Consider the following 20,000-nt stretch of genomic DNA (forward strand, 5'->3'; position numbering starts at 1 on the left):
TCAGGGGTATCTGAGGCAGGCTTGGAACACAAGAGTCAGGGTGGCTTCTGGGTAATACCAGATGGCTAGGCCTCAGACTGACGAAGCCTCTTGGACGAGGGGCGAAACGTTTCTTTTTAACAAAAAAACGAAGTCCAGATGACATGATTCAACCTTTTTTGTTCTTAATACGTATTAATACCACCACTACTATACTTTATATAATGTATCATAGGTACATTTGCCTTTCTTTAATTGCAGTCGTGGGGCACACAGAATCTCTTCAAGGGCAGCAAATGGCCCTCCAGCCACACTTTGGACTCCCCTGCTATAAATCCACACTGATTCCTAGCTTGCTGACACGTCGCTGATAACTGCAGCGCACGTGTGAAAATCACAACCGAAACACACACCTCATTACTCATCTGTCTGACAACAACACACACCGTCACAACATCTGGTGTCACATGTCTGCACACCTCCGTGTCACTCCAGCATACCTCTGACAGCAAACAGAAGCGTGCAACACAATAACAGAGCAGACAACCCGTTAGTCGTGCTCAGACTGCTTTTCAGACAGGCGTCACGAATTATTGTGAGCGTTGGGAGTTGGAGTCGGATTCTAATCACGCCGAATACCGAAGGCGATGTTGAAACCGCCATTTGGTTTGTGGTATTAATGTATTAATTTGTCTGCTTTTGAGATGGTTTCCTTGCGGGAGTCGCAGCTGAACACGAAGCTCCGAAGCTGAGGTGAAAGTGCAACAAAAGACGACAACAGCAAAAACCCAAAACAAATCGAGAGGTGGTAAATGTCAAACTGCAACAAGAGTCGTTCATATGTTCGCTTAAAAGTGTTGTTTTCTAATCTGTTTTATTTATTTTGATTAAATTTAGAGTAGAAAACCAGAGTTTTATGGGGGATAGTGTTTTTGTACCAAAACATTTTCAACGTACCTTGTAATTTTTGTTTTAGAGTAGTCCCTCATTTATCACGGGGGTTCCGTTCTCAGCCTTCCAGTGATAAGTGAAAAACCGCTAAGTAGGAATAGTACAAGTAGTAGTTGTAGTTTATTTTAGTACTTTTATACATGTATATTAAGGATTTATAAACCTTCCCCACACACTTGCAAAATTCTTATCAATGTTTCTAAACTCTAAACGCTCAAAGAGCCCAGCATGTCATGGAGCTCCGCTCTCGGCCACCTGTCGCTCTCGGCCACGCCCACTTCTCTGCTGCAGTTGCTGGCAGGTGGCAGAGAGCGGAGATCATCATGGCACGCTGCAGGAGGGAGCTTCTCCCTGCACCTGTGGGCTGCACACAGGTGCAGCAGGTGCTAAATAATTTAAAATAATGTTGTTTTTCCATTTACCCTTTATTAATGCAGGTAATCTCATTGAGTAACGAGAACTCATTTTCAAGAGAGACCTGTTTTCTGGGAGCAGATGGTGGGCGTTAAAGGCCTTGCTCAGGGGCCCAGAGTGAGGCAAATGAGGGTGGAGGCAGGTGTGGCTGTTTCACCTTTACCACCCACATTTGGACGTTGACAGAACCAGGAGTTGAACCTACAAATTTCCGATCACAGGCCCTTCTTCTCTAACCTCTGTGCCACCGCTCCCCTTTTATTTTAAATGAACAATCCATGCCGATCGTGCGGCTCATCCATCAATAATCCAGTTGTGTGTCGTGTCCAGTTTTTGAAAAACCGCGAAAGAGCGAGTCCGCGAAAGTCAAAACGCCAAGTAGCAAGGGACTATTGTTCAATTAATTATTAATACCTTGTAATGCAATTTTCATTTATCAGTGTTTAGTGTTCCCCCTGCCATTATACAAGCAGGGCGCCCCACCCAATCAACAGAACCGAGCGCCCTGCCTACCTAACTCCACCCCCCACCCCTGTTGACAGCTGTCTGTATGGATGTAGCGTGGTGCGCAATACAAACTTGCAAGCAAAATTTTACTGACGTGACGCTCTGCTTCTACCCCCCGATAAAAATCGTCAACAATGTAGCGCTAAGCTAGTGGGCAACACATATGCGATTCCGTCCCTTCCTAACCCCCCCGTGGACCATAAAAAACATAAAAACGACGGACGCCCTGATCTAGAGGAAACAAAGTATTATTATTATTATTATATGCTCATCAAAAGGTAAATGTATTTTGCGTGATGATGGCGTAGTTCTGTAAACGCTTTATGTAAGGAGAAGAGTGTCTGTTAGCAAAATATCTCATGAACCACAGGGTGGGTTTAAAGAAACTCCCTGGATGTACGACTACAACCAATAAATCTTTGGACCGACCCAGTCCAAGATGGCTGCCACGGCTAATTAACACAAAAATGGCTACAATTCAGTCACGTTTTCAGACTTTGAGCTAAAATTTGATGTGGTAGTAGCTGAGAGTCGGTGGAGTAGTGGCGCAGAGGTTAGACAAGGCAAGCTTGCGTTCGGAAGGTTGTGTTCAATTCCCCAGCCTGACAATATCATAACCGCCACCCTCAGTTGCCACTTTCCGAGCACCCCCACCATCTGCTCCCCCAGGCGACCTAGATGGCAGCTCTCTGCTCCACACAGAGGGCTGTGGTAGCTCGGTGGTTTATGGTTGTGTCAGGATGTGGCATAAAAACAATTGCCCAGTCTTGGTGCGAGTGTTCGCTGTGGCGACCCCTGAAGAAGGAGCAGCAGAAAGAAGAAGAAGAAAAGGAAGACAAATTTTGGTATAGTCGCCGTCTGTACGTAAACCTTCTCTTGTCCCGCCTATAACTTCTGATCCACTCTGGATAATGTAACAAAACTTCATACACACATGGATTATCACCAGGCGGAGTGTCACATGCACCTTCCTTCACTCCAGCCCCCAATCCAAGGTCAAAAATCAAGGTCAAATTTAAAACAAGTTCTGCTTGTCCAGACAGTACAGTAATTTATGATCCACCCAAGATAATTTAACAAAACTTCATTCAGGTTTGTATCGCCACGACACAACGTGTTGTGGGATTTAATCGCTTCAACTCCAAGGTCATGGTCACAAATCAAGGTCAAAGGTTTCAAACAAGGTTTTTCTTAATGGTGTCACAGTACACTAAGGCCATTGCAGCCGTTCATTTTGTGGCTTTGGCCGTTCGACGATTCAGGGGCGATCTTCAGAGTCGCACACGAATCTCTGTGACCACATTGGGGACGAGTGTTGCAGCCGCAAAATTAAGTTTAAACACGAAAAGCTACAGCCTGAAAATGTTGTTTGCATCATTCCAAAGTCACGATTTATATATATATATATATATATATATAAAGGTTGCTCAGAATTCATATTGCCTGGAGATAAATGGACCCTTGCTCTAGATTTTAGTGTAACGGTTCGTTGATGGGCGTATAGTCTGTCGTATACGGTACTCATGATCTTTATTGAGCCAACAAAAAGTTTATTTATAATTAATTATAATCACCTGCAGCCAAACATGCTGTAAATGTTTGATGCTATGATTTCGAGCGTATGGTCATTTTGTTTTATTATTTCATTATTTTACGGCTTAGACCTTTAAACATCCAGGCAGATAATGAGTGACATGGCTGCCTTCTTTTGTCTGTTTAATCAAAAGTACACCCCAGCTGCTTAATTAAAATGAACATTTAATTCACAACACCTGTGGCAACTTCGACATTTAAAAAAATAAATGGATTAGACTTCTTGATGAGCTATTGAGTAGCAGTCTCTTTTTTTTTTCAATTTCAGCTTAATTGTTTATTTAATTACAAAATAAACAAATACTGGTAGATGAATCCCTACTTTTGCTAGTAGTACTGCAAAAATTGCATCGTTAGTTTACTTTGAAACAAGAAGATAAATAAACAAACAAAAGTTAAAGTATATTTTCCAAATTCAGCACATGGATTTTCTCATCTTATTTAGCTAAACCTTATTGTCATTACCTGATCTTTAATAAAATAACCGTGCTTTCTTAGTTTGAATTGATTGTTGAGGTTTAAAAACAACTAGTATTCAATCTGTACTTTCCATACTTCTTTTATTCATACTTATATATATGTTTAATCCTATCAGAACTTAGCAATATTAGGAAAATATGCAACTGGGATATTACTGGTAAATACGTGGTGATGATATTGCCCTTTCTACTCATGCCTGTCATTACGAAACTGAAAACGCTGAAGTCATTTTAGCATCTCAGCTACTATGATCTAAATCAAATGTTGGCATCAAAGGCAGTGGGGGTCCATCCGACTGGTCAAACTTATTATAAATATTGTGATTGCAGAAAGACCGCTGTATGATAAAACTCTGGCATGGGAGGAATTCGGCAGAGGACATGGAGAAAGTACTTTGCGCTGGCCTCAAAGAGGTTCTGGCAAACTGTATGGTGACTGAACGAACTGTTCGGGGATCGAGCTCAGGGTCGGAGCGGTCAAGCAGTTTTCTGGTGGTGGTGTTCCACATTTTTAGTGCTTTAAAGCTGAATGCAGCTTCTGCATGTTTGGCTGTAGACCACCTCAGAGGTCTTGATGGTTCATAATGCAGCAGGAATTCAGAGCTGTGTTTTGGGCCTGGACCGTTGAGTGCTTCATAAACCAGCAACACAATTCTATAATCAATTATTTGAGCAACAGGGAACCCGTCTACTTCATCTGTTATCTACTTCTACTCTCTTGGTCTTTGTGAGGGCTCGGGTCGCAGCGTTCTGGATCAGCAGCAGCTATCTGATGGATATTTGTAGGAAGACCAGTAAACACGCAATAACGGTAAAGTCTGCACAAGATAAACTGATGGACGAGTTTTTCATCCATTCATCCATCCAACCATCCATCCATCAGTCGGTCCCTCCCTCCCTCCAAAGTCGGGTTGCTGGGGCAGCAGCTTGAGCAGGGAGGCCCAGACATCTCTTTCCACAGCCACCTCTTCCAGCTCTTCTGGGAGGATTCCAAGGCGTTTCCAGGCCAGTCTCTCCAGCATGTCCTGGGTCTTCCCCGGGGTCTCCTCCCAGCTGGACATGCCCAAAGCACCTCCCTAGGGGGGTGCCAAGGGAGCATCCTTACCAGATGCCCAAACCACCTCAACTGGCTCCTTTGGATGTGGAGGAGCAGCGGTTCTACTCTGAGTGTCTCCTGATAACTGAACTTCTCACCCTATCTCCAAGGCAGAGTCCAACTATCCTGCTGACCCAGACTGGGGATAATGTTGAGCGGTGGAAGGCGCACTTCAAGGATCTCCTTAATTTGTCGAGGTAGAGTCTGAGGGCCTTGGGAAAGACGAGTCCTTTGCCATGGCAGGGCACCAGAGGTGGGTGAGATTCACCCTGAGATGCTAAAGGCTCTATGGGGTTGCCATGTTGATGCGTCCCTTCAGTGTTACATGGAGGATCGGTACAACACCTGTGGAATGTCATACTGTGGAGACTAGACCTGTTCCCACTGGACCCAACTACAGATGAGTAGAAGAAGATGGCGATTGCATAAACAATAACTTATTGCAGCCCTAATTTGCAAACTTTCTTTATGACACCTCCAGTGTTTGAACGGTTACAGAAGTCGAGAAGTAAAAACGTCGCTTTTAGAAGTTTGAACTTTTCATCAATGAAATCTGTCCAACATTTGACCTCATCTGTGTGTTTTCCTGGTGTTTGATGTTCCGGGCGGTGAGAACCGATTGGCCAAGCTCAGCAGGGATTATGAAGCGGCTTTTCCACATCTAAACCATTCAGTGTTTCCAGTCGGCGATTAGACTCACTAAGCATTAAGGCATGATCTCCTAATGGTATACCATTAAAAAACATGCACATTTATGCTTTTGTCTGTCTGTTCTCGCTTATCACACTTATTGTACCAGCGCCACATATGTTAGGGTTCAGTTCTTGTGAAACTGGATGTACTGGTAGATGTCTGTTTCATGTTCCTCGGCTAATGGCATCGTGTGGAAAGATGCACAACAACAATAAAGCCTCCAGCTCATCTTCCTGCCCCCGCACAAATGCACTCCATTGTAGGGTAATCTCACGCTGCCCAGATAAGTGGGTCACTATTTGTGCAGGCAGCATATGCTTTTGAATTCATAAATATGCAATGTTTTTAACGTTTTTAGCTCCGCTGAGATGATATGTGACTGTAATCTTGGCAGCAGATTTATGGACATGTGGGTGTAAGAGCTATGAAGTGTATATTTATTGTACGGAGCAGAGGGTCCACGAGGGAGTTGGGTGTGGCGGTGGGGGGTTTTTGCTGAGGAGTTGGCTGGTGGGCGGGGGCTTTTTAGTCATTAGTGCTGGTGACACAATGAAAGTGACAAGGCAGAAAGACCTAATTGCACCCTTCTAGTCTTTAGTGAGTTGGGACAGTTTCTCTGACCCTCCCCTCGGTTGCGTTTGAGTGTCTCGCAACAGTTCGTCACCGTCTTTCCTGTCCCCGACATCTCTCTGTCTTCCTTGTGTGATTTGTCTGCCCTGGGGTCGTTGATTTGGCTTAAAAATAGGCTGTATAGAGGGAGGGGGAAGGAGGTAGGTGGACATACAGTACGTGGAGTGACAAAGGGACAGCGGTGCACCGGAGGAGCTCAGCAGTCGTTCTCTCCTCAGGATCATCAGAGGTGATTGATGGCAGCGTTAGATTGGATTGTTAATTGGCGGGTGGGGTGTGGGGGGGGGCTTCTTCATGTTCGCTGTGTGGTTTGTTTACTGTATCATGTTAATGTACTTTATCTAATTGTGTTTTTGTTTTTTTTTTGTAATAGGAAATGAACGATGTGCTGAAAGGAGCCTTGGAAAGACTGGAAACAAACAGCCCCCCGCCCAAAATGAGCCCGAAAGTTCACTTCTCGTAAGTGTGTATGTTTTGTGTAACGCATCCCTAAGCACTGATGGAGACTGGGATTAGCAGTCCTGTCTTTGTTTGGTAGCTGGACACTCAGACTGGATTAAACCCTCTCATGAGTGTGTGCGTGATAGTCGTATATGTGTGTGGAAATTCTGTTGTTGTGGGTGCATTTTTATTATTATTTTGTTTTTTTTATACCCGACAAAAGACGGATGTGTTTTAGTAAAGTATCCATTTGTCCCTAAACCTTCTCTTGTCCCACCATAGCCTCTAAATAATTTAATGAAACTTGACACAGATGTGCATCGTCACTAGCCGGAGCGTTGCATACACTTTTCATCGCCCACGCTTTGTGGTCAAGGTCACAAATTTAGGTCAAAACTCAAGACGAATACTTTGCTTGTCGGGGCCTTAACTTAAAAATAAAGAAGGAAAGAAAGAAAATCCCAAAGGGAAATTAAGAGTTGTTGTCATAGCTCAGCCTGGTTCCATTAAAGAGTTGTTAAATGCTGATAACTGTGGGCAGGAGGGATCTCCTGCAGTGAATCCGAATAATCTGGCCACAGATACCGATCCGCCCACCCGGATCCAGCTTGCTGTCACATCCAGCGGGCCTCTTGGTCCCACTGGACAGCAGGACTGCCCGAATGCCGGGCAGAATTCTTCCCTGAGTGATGGTCACTCCTCCCATCAGTCTGCCGAGCTCCTTGTCGCCACAGACAGGCAGCTGAAGGTGCCAGGGGATGATCTTGGTCCTCCAGTTGTTACAAGTCGAGTTTATCACTAGCTCCAGGATCTCGGCGGTCAGGTACTCTAGCACCGCCGCCAGGTTGACGGGAATTCGTCCACGGCGCCCCCTTTTCAACTCATTTGGGATTTGGGGCTGTATTTGAGTTTGAGATGTTAATCAGCTGCTTCTGGTTGTTAAAAAACACCTCGTTGCCATGGTTACGCATCATAACAAATGTCCAAAAGTTTAAAAAATGGTTTCAGTGGGGAAAAAAAGACAAAACAAAAGTTCAAGATCTTGAACTTCTGATCCGCTCAAGATAATTTAATTGAACAAAACTGCTTTTCTATAAATGGAAGCTGGACTTTTATTCTTTGACCTCTTTGACTTGGGTTTCATCATATTAATGAAAACATTTCATCTTACACAAATGATTACATACATAAATGGTAAATGGACTGTGCTTATATAGCGCCTCTCTATCTTATTTCAAGATACTCAAAGCGCTTTACAACACAATCTGTGTCCTCATTGACCCATTCATACAGCACTCTACTAGATCTCTACAAAGCTAATTGAACAAATCATTCTTAAGAGACTAATCAGAGCTTTAGATCATATTCAAACACTGATGGGACACACATCAGAGGCTATGAGGGGTTCAGTGTCTTGCCCAGGGACACTTCAGCATGTGACTGCTGGTGGAGTCGAACCCCCAACTCTTGCATTGGAGGACAACTGCTCTAACCACTCAGCCACAGCCGCCCCTACTGCTGAAATTGATGCAAGCATAATGGTTTATAAGAAATGACCCCCAAGAGTTGGAGTTTTGAGATTAAAGTTTTAATATCCACTTTGATGCTGTCCCTGCTAAGACTTGCCTTCAACTTGTCAGTCGTGTCTAATTAAAACTCTTTATTTCCCACCGTTTGCTACTTTAAAGAGTTGTCTACAGTTCGTAAAGCATTAATTATCCACAACCTTCTCATAGAACCCCATTCCAAAAAGTCTGACCTTACCATAAAGAAACTGTTTGTCAGACAGAGTTGTGCTTTAAATGTGACCTCATGTTGAGGGGATTTTTGTGTCGGCGCAGCTTCTGTAGTATTGTGGTCTCTGAGCCGGTCCGTTGTGGTGAAGAGGGAGTTGAGCTGTTAGGAGAAGCTCTCTGTTTACCTGTCGGTCTACGTTCCTTCCCTCACCTGTGGTCCGGAGCTCTGTGTAGTGACCTAAAGAACCAGACCATGGATCCAAGGGGTCTAAATGAGTTTTCTCTACAAGGTAGCTGGACTCTCTCTTAGAGGTAGGGTGAAAAGTTCAGTTCTCCAGCAGAGACTTGGAGTTGAACTGCTGTTCCTCTATCCAGAGGAATCAGTTGAGGTGGTTCAGACATCTGGTAAGGATGGACCCTGGTCACCTTGGAGGTGTAACAGGCCATTGCATACCCCCCAGTTCAGACTGTACCTGGGGTCTGTGTGCCCAGGCTAGATAATACATAGGGTATACTATGGCCTAGACCATTTCATACCCCACAGATTATGTCAGTTTATGGGTATATATTGTAGATGGGTATAGTCTGGCCTACACAATTTTACAGCCCCAGGTACAGTTTGGCCTAGGAAAGTTTATCCCTCATGGTATGCTCTGGCATGGGCCAATTTATATCGGGTATTTATCTGGGCAGTTTTTAATTTTACCTGTTACATATGGCCTGTCGAACTGGAGGAAACCCAGAGGAAGATCCAGGACACGATGGAGAGACTATGTCTGTTGGTTGACCTTGGAACGTCTTGAGGTCCTCCCAGAGGAGCTGGAAGAGTTGGCTGTGGAAATGTCTGGACCTCCCTGCTCGAACTGCTGCCCTGACTCTGGAACAAGTGGCATACGATAGATGGATGGATCCTTACTGTCTGGGTGAACAGAAGAACGAGAAACATTTTTCAGAGACTTCAGACCTCCATGGGAGTTCAGATTTCATATTTTTACAGACTGTCTGTCAAACTGTAACCATGATGACGTTCAGGCCCTCCATCACAGCCTGCTTCGTCCCTCGAGCTCTCAACGAGTCCAAATCACTCCGAGAGCATCCTCTGCCGATTACAGAACAGCTCCCTTAAAAATAACTGGAGGGAACCACAGGTGCTCAGGGGGTGAGCACTGGACTGCAGGGATAGACGGTGATTTTTCAGACTTTTACAGGACAGGGGTGTCCTGACAGCACTGAGAAACAATGCAGGCGAAGCTGTCAGAGAGCGTTCGCCACAATAACAGATGGTTGGCAGCAGAAGACACTGCAGTAAGTGATAGAGGACACATTTTTTCCACGGTTCAGGCCGCAGGTTTGTCAGGCTCCTGGCCTCCGTCGATGTTGGGGAAGTCGACGACGAGAGAGAGGTCCATCTGTCTAGCTGTTCCTTTCATCCCCCCCCCCCCCTTCTCCACAGTGGAGTGCCTGTGTTTGTTTGTGTTTGTGTCAGTGGGATGCTAAAACGGGGAGCGGAGCTATTCTGCATATTAGCGTGCGGCGCTAACAAGCTACGGTTGCCTCTGATGAGCTTGTTTGTGCGGCTGTTTGTTTTTATATGAATGTAAATGGGCTGAAGCTGTTTGTGTGTTTTATTTCCATCACACACACAAACACGCACTGTGAATGCATTTCCATCATTCAGAGATATCTTTGTACCTTTGTTATTGTCACAAACGGGGAAGAAAGAAGTTTGCAAATCATGGGTTTGAGTAATTTCAGTGTGTTCTCTAATAGATGTAAATGTGATGCATGTGTGTTTCTGAGTGTTCAATTTACAGGAAAGTGACTGATGGTGTTTGAGCGTGCAATACGTGCAGCAATAAGAATGCAAATTAGATGTGTGTGTGTGTGTGGATGTGTACAGTATATGTGGCCCTGACAGAGGTTAACGAGATCAGGGCTACAGTGGGGGGGGGGGGGGGGGGTGCGCTTTGTAAAGATCCCAGCTAGTCTTTGGCATAAACCTTGAACTTCATCCAGTAATGTTCAGTCAGGTCATCTGGACGTTTTTTTTTTATACTGAGACGTTTCGCCCTCCATCCAGAAGGCTTCATCGGTCTGAGGAAACACCAAACAAAACTGCTTCTCCCCCAGCAGCTTACTCCAAAGTGGAACAAACCAGTTAGGTTGGTGCTAAGATGGTCTCTGGGGCACGCCCTCTCCTCCGGTTCCTGCCCTGTCCCTCGTTGACAGTCATGTCAAACTGGTTCAAAACACCAAAGTCCATGCTCAATAATCCAGGTATAAATGTTGTCGACGATGGAGGGTACGGGCACTGGAGGATAGGGCGTGCCCCAGAGACCATCTTAGCACCAACATAACAGATTTTTTCCAATTTGGAGACTGTTAAAGAAAAAGCAGTTTTTTTGGTGTCTCCTCAGACTGATGAAGCCTTCTGGATGGAGGGCGAAACGTCTCTGCACAAAAAAAGAAACCGTCCAGATGACCTGAATGAAAATGGTTGGATTTTATACCTGGATTATTGCGCATGGACTTTGGTGTCTTGAACTTCATGTTTTTGTTTTCAGGCCTGTTCAAGTCTTAGATGGTTTGTTTTTTTTACTAACGTTGTAGCTTTGATTTTTATCTTCTGCAAATTTAAGTAGGTGGGCGATGGACCGCTGGTGAAACCGCCTTGGTTTCACCTCGTGCACGTTTTCTGCAGGCGTCAACGCACCCTGTAACCAATGCTTTTTTCTTTAGACAGTTTTATTTCAATTCTATTTTTGCGCTAAACACAAAACAAGCCCTCTACATTCAACCCTTGGTCCGGAGGTTGAAAATATTTATCGTGTTGCCCTTCAAACATTCAGCGTTACATATTGGTTTAATTTGGGTGTAAAACCAAGTGGACTTTTAGAAACGTATATGAACAATATTTTGCTTTATTGACAGAACATATAAATAAAAAGTGCACTTATAGATCGTACGTCAAGCTTGTCGTTGTCTCCAGCAGAAATTAAAATCAAACCCTCATCCTGTTGATGTGCAGCGTGCGCTTGTCCTTATTTATCTGCTGCTCGAAGCAACACTTCAGAACTCTGCAGAGATTATTAGAGAAGCTCATTCTGTTTCATCTCCTGCTCCTCTCTCTTGTCCGTCAGCTACACTGAGTAGTTGAGCCGCAGTTGGATACGAGGTGAAGTAGCCGCGTATCGTAACGTTTGGCAGGACTACCTGTAAGCTAATTTGTAGCTCTATCTGTGTTGCCTGGAGGAAAATGCAAATGAGCTTTGAAGAGCCTTTAGGAAGCAGGGAGTGTGTGCGTTGGTTTGCGCCTTATCGCAGATTTATTTTTTTGGCAGTGCTCTGACGAAGACAGTCGAGTTCCCGGGTGACCGGGGCCCCCTGGGTATCCACGTGGTCCCTTACTGCTCCTCTCTCAGCGGAAGGTAAGCAAACACACACTGACGATCACCAAGATTGGGCAGATGGCAATGTGTACTCCTGTAAGAAAAGAAAATGTCCATGCATCGCATGCATTTAACGGCGTTCGTTTCTTTCCTCCAGAACTCTGGGCCTTCACATTAAAGGCGTCGAGGTAAACAGCCGCTCGAGAAGGGAGAATCTCTTCAAGGAGGACGAGTGCATCGTCCAAATCAACGACACGCCACTCCAGGACAAAACCTTTGCAGAGTAAGAGTCGTGGGACGAGCTGGCGTTCCTGCAAACGATTAACACAGAAAGCACCTCTGAGTAGAGCTCTCTGTTCTTTTTTTTCTTACAAAACCAGGAGCATTTAGAACAAACCAGAACATACAACTGAATATGAAGGGTTCCAGAGATGAGAATAAAGATTCGTGATGGGGAGGAAATCTGGCAGGGAATCAGAGTGATTAGGAATGTATAGCATGTGGTTGTACCAAACAACTCGTAGCGAGTTCCAGTATTCTGATCCCTTTAAGTCTTGTATATAATGAGCAAACAAAAAGTTGAACACGAATGTGAATTGTTCAAACCCCGTCATACCATCTGCCCGAAGCCAACTGTGCACGAGTATGGTGTTATCTGTTCATTCTTTTTATTCCCTGCCAAGAAATCTCTAGGTATTTTGAGTGCTTAATGAGTCAGATTCAATTAGTTTTCGTTATTAAATCTAATTTTAGCCTTTTAACAAACGATAATGTTGGATAATAATAATAATAATTAAAACCCTGTATCTACAAAACTGGGGGAAAAAAAAGATTGGATGTGAGCAATTTCAGTGTCTGGGAGTTTTGTTCAGGAGTACTTTCAAGATGGAGCTGGAGATGGATTATTGTGAGATGACATTGTGATCTGTGGTGAGAACAGGGAACAGGTGGAAGAGAGCTCAGAGAGGTGGAGGTATGCACTTAAAAGAAGAGGAATGAAAGTCAGCCGTAGTTAGACAGAGTACATGTGTGAATGAGAGGGAGGCCGGTGGAACAGTGAGGCTACAAAGAGCAGAGGTCACAAAGGTGCAGGACTTCAAGGACTTGGGGTCCACTGTCCCGGAAAATGGGGAGTGTGGTAAAGAGGTGAAAAAAAGAGTCCAGGCAGGATGGAGTGGATGGAGAAAAGTTTCAGGAGTGATTTGTGACAAAAGGGTGTCAATAAGGTCAAAGGAAAAGTTTACAAGACAGTGGTGAGACCAGCTATGTTGTATGATCTGGAGACAGAGACATGGACAAAAAGACAGGAGAAAGAACTGGAAGTGGCAGAAGTGAAGATGTTGAGGTTCTCCTTAGGAGTGACAAGGATGGATAAGATTAGGAATGAGATCATCAGAGGTACAGCACAGGTTGAACAACTGGTAGATAAAGTTAGAGAGGCCAGACTGAGATGGTTTGGACATGTCCAGAGGAGGGACAGTGAGTATTTTGGTAGAAGGATGTTAGAAACGCAGCTGTCATGAACAAGAGAAAGAGGATATCTATGGATGCAGCTAGAGAGGATATGGAAGCGGTTAGAGTGTGGACAGAGGATGCAGAGGAAATAAATGGAGGGGGATGGCTCGCTGTGGAGACCTGAAGAGGGACCGTATGAAAGAAAGAAAAAAAAAAAAAAGAAACTAGATAAATTGACAACTCTGTGCCTCATCTGCGATAATAAGCACGTTCCAATGGTCTTGTTGTGGAAAAAGGAGCTGACCTGAAACGCAAACATCTTGATTTACTGGTCCATCTACTTCCAAACCTCACCTATGGTCATGAGATATGGATCACGACTAAATGAATGAGAGCCTTGGCTGTACTGAACTTCCTCTGTAGGGTGGTTTTAGTCTACCTTGTGTGGACACCTTACTTTTGCTGTATAGTCAGTGTTGACCTCCAACAACCATTTAAGTCCTTCACTTTCTCTGTCCAGTCCCATCTCCCTCCATCTCCTCTAAAAGATTACTTTTCCTGTTCCTTATTTTTTCGCTTTTCAGGGTAAACTGCTCATTTTTTTGTTTCCTCCAGTCTCTTTCTCTGAGGTAAAATAGAATAGTTCAGTCTAACAGCATCCATCCTGCCATGTTGTCTGACTAGTCTATTAGAGCTGAATTGGAAGGACTGTTGGAAGGTCTTTCCATCTGATAGGGACCTCAATGTCCTAGACCAGCTGGAAGAGTTTTTGTTCTCCAACCAAGAATAAATACAGCACCATTAGATATCCATGGGCTTCTGTCACCCTCCTCATTTTTTTTCTTATTCAATAATTTTGTAGCTTTGATGTTTCCCTATTCTGATCCATGTTACAGATTTGAATGTCAAAAAAATGTAAATCCTGACTTTTCTTTCTATAGATCTCAGAAGGTGTTCCAAAAAGCCATGGCGGCGTCTTCTGTGCAAGTGGAGGTCCTCCCCGTAGCCAACAAGTCCCGCTACGAGAAGCGCCTGATAGGCCAGATTTTCTCCAGCGACGACAAAGACTCTACTTTATTAACAAAGAGCCCGATGGTTGTTCGCGCTCTGCCCGACGCCCAACCCAAAACCAAACCGAACCCCAAAGTTGACATCAAGCGACCGGAAACACGTGTGAGGACTCCAGAGCCTGCTCTGCGGAACGCATCACCAGTGCAGCTCCAGTCTGGACACGGGACATTGGAGAGAGGTTCTCCCACACCTCCACCTGGAGCAGGGGGTACCTCACCAACATTCAGGATGACCAACCCAAACCAAAGCCCTCTGGCCAGTAAGAGTTCTACTTTGCCTGGACTGTCGAACCTTACAAACAAGAAGGGCGGCAAGAGGATAAAAATTGACCTAAAGAAAGGTAAATAGTTGTTGCCATGTTGCTTCATTGGTGAATTTACCAACCAGATCTAGACTGGACTGTATATGAATTGTTGGGCTTTTAGATTCTTACCCAGACTGAATCAAACTGGCAAAGCAGTCATCTCACATCCTTTAATGCTAGACTGCTGATAGTCAAGGGTCCGGTTCTTATGGCGAGTAGCTTTTTGTCCCTTGTCGCGGACTTTCCAAAATCTGAAATACCGTCCATCCATTCATGTTTTGAGCATGATGAATTGACAAATAAGTAAGCTACTGACTTCTATTTTTGGTGTGTGGCTTCATCTAGACATAAGAAAGGCCATTATCAAAAATCAGGTTTCCACATCAAAATCCAAACTGGCCACTGCCATGTATATATTTGTAAACCGACACCCCCACTCATTTGTGGAAACCATGCTTTCTAGTTTTTATATTGTTTAAAAGTATAGTTTTCTCAAACATACATGCAAACTTGTTGCTTATCGACGAATTTTGCTGAAATCAATCAAAAATATGTAATTTATGTGAATCATGTAGATCTGAAGATTTTTTTTTGGGGGGTGTGTGTCAGAGGCATGGTAGATGGCATGATTTCCCATTGACTGGACTTATGTAGTGCTAAGCTAGCGCTACGCAAGACGCGCTAGCTAGCTCAAAACCTGTTTTTGCAACAAAGCTCGCTCTAGCTCGTAAGCGCTACGTTAGCACACTTATGTAGCACTAGGTTAGCACCACTTAAATGCCGGCAGTTGTCGGCAATGGAGGTTGGGGGTGGGGGGGGTTAAGATGCATTGGAGAAGAGGAGCGCTACGTCTCTAGCATCTTTGGCTAGCACGTCTGTATTGTGCGCTGCTAGCTTAGTGCTACGTATTTAAGAAATCTGTTTTTGCTATTAACAAAATACTTTTCTATATTTGGTTTCTCTGCCTGGCTTTTTGCTTTTGTTGCTTGTTTATGTTTTTATTTTTTGGTTGACGCCATCTTTCATATTTTAATGTATCTTAAATAAATTGGGATTAGCAACAAAGCTCGCTCTATCTCATAAGTGCGAAGTTAGCGCACGTATGCAGTACTAGGTTAGCACCACTTAAGTGCCAGCAGTTGTCTGTGGTGGAGGGTGGCGGTTAGGATGCATTAAAGAAGGGGAAGTCTCTTTGGCTAGCGCATCTGTATTGCACGCTGCTAGCTTAGCGCTACGTATTTAAGAAATCAGTTTTTGCTATTGGAAAAATGCTATGTTTGGTTTCTCTGCTTGGCTTGCTGCTTTTATTGCTTGTTTATTTTTATTTATTTTTTTGGTTGACTAGCCATCTTTCATATCCTTATTTATCTTAAATCAATTGTGATTTGTTAGTAAATGTCATTTTTACCTGAGGCATGTTGTCTTTTCCCCTATTTTTCTTCTTGGAGTATACCAGGATGCTTAATTTACTTGTTAAAAATCACAAAACCTCACCCTTTTCATCCCTTGTGAGTTTGCAGGAATGCTCTAATGATTGGGGTGGCCAAAGATTGCACTACGGTGATCAAGGCTACCACTGGCCACCCCTTGGCGCTGCCCTTGCATCTGGTGGTGGATAAAATTAGTCCCTCCACGCTCCAGGATCTGTTACTCTGCGCCGCCTTTGATGAACAAAAACAATATTTTCAACATCAGCTTGTAGTGATGTGGATTATTTAAAAAAGATGGCCGTAATTGGACTACAGCCGCTCACGGCGGGTATCCAGATCAGTGCAGGTGAAAGTTTGCCCATCTCTCTCCAGCTTTATCTGATAGACCAGTTCACGCTTGTTTCATTGTCGGCTTCGTTCTTTTCATACACCCCCTTTTTCTCCATCCTTTTGTTTGATTTTTCATTTCTTCCTTGCCTCTCTATCCCTTTGCACCTGATGCGAGATCAGAGCAGAGGGTATTATTGGGTTTCTAACACCCTCCCTCTGCAACAGGCGCTTTCTCTCCATGATTGGCAGGCGGGGAGGTTTAGGTGCGCTAATGTAGGGCAGGCAGAGGCTTAGCTCGGAGACCAGATAGCATCTTTCACCGCCTTTAGTATGCCACGGTGGCTTTGCTTTCCCCGCACACACACATCCACACGCAGCCTTACACCGAGCGTGGCACATTTCACTCATGGCTTGGGGCTTGTGGGGCCGTGAAAGAGGGAGGAGGAGGAGGAGGCTCACGTGTGGCCTCAGAAACACACACGCTCACGAGTGAGTACACACAGGAAGTCAACATAAGCTCACAAAACCAGAAGAATCTTCGAGGAAATCACCACATCCTCAGGGGAGGGGGAAGCAAGAGTAGTATCTTCTGTCCCCCGTCTTTCCAAACTCTCCCTCCGCTCCTCTTCGTCAGCCACGGTTCGACGTGCTCACACATGAAATTAAAGTCTGTCTAATCCAGCTAAGAGAGACGCCTGCTCCTGAGCCGGGCACCTAACCCCCCTCAGGGAAACGAGCGCTTAAATACTAGTTAATGCGGAGGGCGACGCTAAAACCGCAGTCTGGGTTCAGCAGGTGATTTATTAGAAGAAAGGAAGGAGAAAATTGTTTCAACAGGGAGATGAGCGGAAGAATTCTATTAAAATGGAAATAAAAAGTCATAAAAAGCTTAATTAAGGGTAAAAATGTCTCGGATACACTGTGACGCTGCTTTGTTCCCCGAACAGGCACCGAGGGCTTGGGCTTCACTGTGGTGACCAGGGACTCTACGGTTCACGGGCCAGGGCCAATTTTGATTAAGAACATCCTGCCTCGCGGCGCCGCAGTCAAAGATGGCCGGCTTCAGCCTGGAGATCGCATCCTGGAGGTGAGCTCAGCCACGGAAGAGAACCGACGGTATTTAAAGTAGCAGAAACGGGCGTATCGCTGTAAATATTACCAGGAGGCACGAATGTGGTCAAATCAATGGGCGGTGAACAGACTTCGGCTGAACATGAGCGTCAATCGTTGAACCAAGTGTCTTGGAGCAAAGAAACATCTAAAACCTGCAGGGTAGTGGCCCGCTGGACACCCCTGGTGTAGTTGTCCAATCCTGATTCTCAAGGGGCCACTGTCCTGCATGTTCTCAATGTTTCTTTGCACCAACACATTTGATTTGAATGAACGGATAATTGACGGACTACTGAAGAACATGAAGTAGTGATTCAAAGTCTAGGTGTGATGGAGCAGGGGAAATGGTAAAACATGCATGATAGTGGTCCTCCAGGACCATTTCATTTTCATTTAACCTTTCTTTAGTCAGGCATAAACACCACAAACTCATTCTTATTTACAGAGCTGGCCTGGCAGCACCAACAGCTACTTGTAGGGTCAACGGAAGGGAAACAAACAGTAAAATATAGACGTCACTAACAAACAAGGCAATCACAAATTACATTAACAGTTCGTCGTCAGTCAAACGACAACATTGGTAAGCATGAAAACGTTTGCATGCATCTTTAAAAATGTATTTTAAATAATTTTTTCAACTATAAACTAAGACGATTGAGGTCAAAGCTTCCAGTCAGCTGGAGCAGCAGAGCCAAAGCCAGATTTGGTCTTTAGAGTTGTTAACCTCAGATACTGAGAGGATCGAGTGTTGTATCTAAAAAAGTTAAGTCCGGTCCTCTGGAGGATTCTTTATTTGTTGAAACGTTTCGTCTTTTATCCAAAGGACTTCTTCAGTCTGAGGAGCTGCAACAAGCTCAGTCTTATAAATAGCACCTTCTCACAGTGGATCAACACTTTGTTGTGGACATCCAGAACTAGTTGTTCACAAGATAGAGGACCATCAGCCTAACGACTTATCGTTAGTGCCCTGATGTCCGCTTGCTATTCACAGAGGGCTGAGTGATACTCGCAATAACAGCATTGTAAAAGGGAGCCAGTTGGGCACGGAGGCTCTGCCCCTGTTTAATGCCCTTTTTCATTCTTAATGCTATTTTTAGTATCACTCAGCCGTCTGTGAGTAGCAAGCGGACATCAGGGCACTAAGGATCGGTTGTTAGCAGGGCTTAATTTGTAAACCGATCGATGCCGGAATGCCAATAGCAGTCGAGCCGGTGGTGCGGGGGTCTGGGGGTCCTCCCCACAAATTTTTTTAATAAAGTAGATGCGATTTCCTGCGTTTGGTTTTATTTTAATGGGTTGTTAAATATATGTTTACCTACACTCCGCTTCTGTGAAGCATCCCCACCCCCACCCCTTACTTGATGGAACCGTCAAGTAAGTTGGGCTTGGAACCGAGCCCGACTCTGTCCCTGCTTGTTGTGTCCGACTCCACACGTGAGCCTCCAGGACCCTCCCTGTGGGCTCCTGCTCCCGTACGACTGCCTAGTTAGCTCGACACTCACCCCCCACCACTCGTTTAGTGGGCGGAAATTTGTTTAAGGGTAGACACGGAAATGCTACTTGAAGGGGCAAATTTTATGCTCGTAAGTGACTGTTGTGTTTAAAATGAGTGTTTATGTAATTATTTTCAGTTTACATGTCCAATATACGTTTAATTTGTTCAAGGCTGTCATGATTGTTCGTAAATTTATTGTTAGTAATCCTGAGAGTTACCAGATCCAAGCAAACGGTTACCGGAATGCACCATGTCAAAATTTGGGGGTTCCCGGATCCTGTTCCAGCAGGATCCGGCTCAGATCAAGTACAGGCTGATGGTCCTCCTAGTTCTGGCTGTCAACTGAAAACTGGTTGATCCACTCTGAGAAGGTGCTATTTATAAGATTGAGTTTGTTGCAGCTCATCAGACTTAAGAAGTCCTTTGGATAAAAGACGAGAAGAATCCGTCCAGAAGACCTGACTGAACTTGTTTAGATTTTTCTACCTGGATTATTGAGCATGCGTCAGGATATTGGGTGTCTCACGTCTCCTAATTGGTCTTCATAAGGAGACACCATTTAGGAGACATCATAAGGAGCAGGACCAGGGTTGGTCCTGCTCTTCAGCCTCATAGTGAACGTTCTACACCCACAATAAGCAAAAGACCCAAAGAGAAATAAACATTAAAATTGTTAAATCTTAGTGGAGCTCGTCAGTGTCAGTATTTTACAGGGGTTTGTTTGCGAAGGCCCTGATAATTTTAAAATATGACAATGGGACTTCTTTTCTTTTCTGACCTTTCACTTTTCATCCAATAAGCTTTGTTGTTGACGCTGATGAAGCTTCGTGAGTGAGACGTTTGAGCTGACAACTAGTCCCCAGAGACTGTGCTCTAAGAAATAGATCATTGTCTTCC

The 20,000-nt window shown here is 44.5% G+C and overlaps 1 protein-coding gene across 1 annotated transcript in view; it reads left to right on the forward strand.

The window, feature by feature from the left end:
• pard3ba (par-3 family cell polarity regulator beta a) overlaps nt 1–20,000 on the forward strand; it is a 216,863-nt gene that overhangs the window by 52,950 nt on the left and 143,913 nt on the right. Inside the window, exons 4-9 of the mRNA XM_037696743.1 lie at nt 6,467–6,571; nt 6,716–6,801; nt 11,861–11,947; nt 12,066–12,191; nt 14,305–14,774; nt 17,446–17,585. Coding sequence (XP_037552671.1) covers nt 6,467–6,571; nt 6,716–6,801; nt 11,861–11,947; nt 12,066–12,191; nt 14,305–14,774; nt 17,446–17,585 — 1,014 coding nt within the window. The remainder of the gene's footprint in view (nt 1–6,466; nt 6,572–6,715; nt 6,802–11,860; nt 11,948–12,065; nt 12,192–14,304; nt 14,775–17,445; nt 17,586–20,000) is intronic.

This window comes from Nematolebias whitei, chromosome 23 (assembly GCF_014905685.2).
Source record: "Nematolebias whitei isolate Nwh7 chromosome 23, NemWhi1, whole genome shotgun sequence".
Taxonomy (NCBI): Eukaryota; Metazoa; Chordata; class Actinopteri; order Cyprinodontiformes; family Rivulidae; genus Nematolebias; species Nematolebias whitei.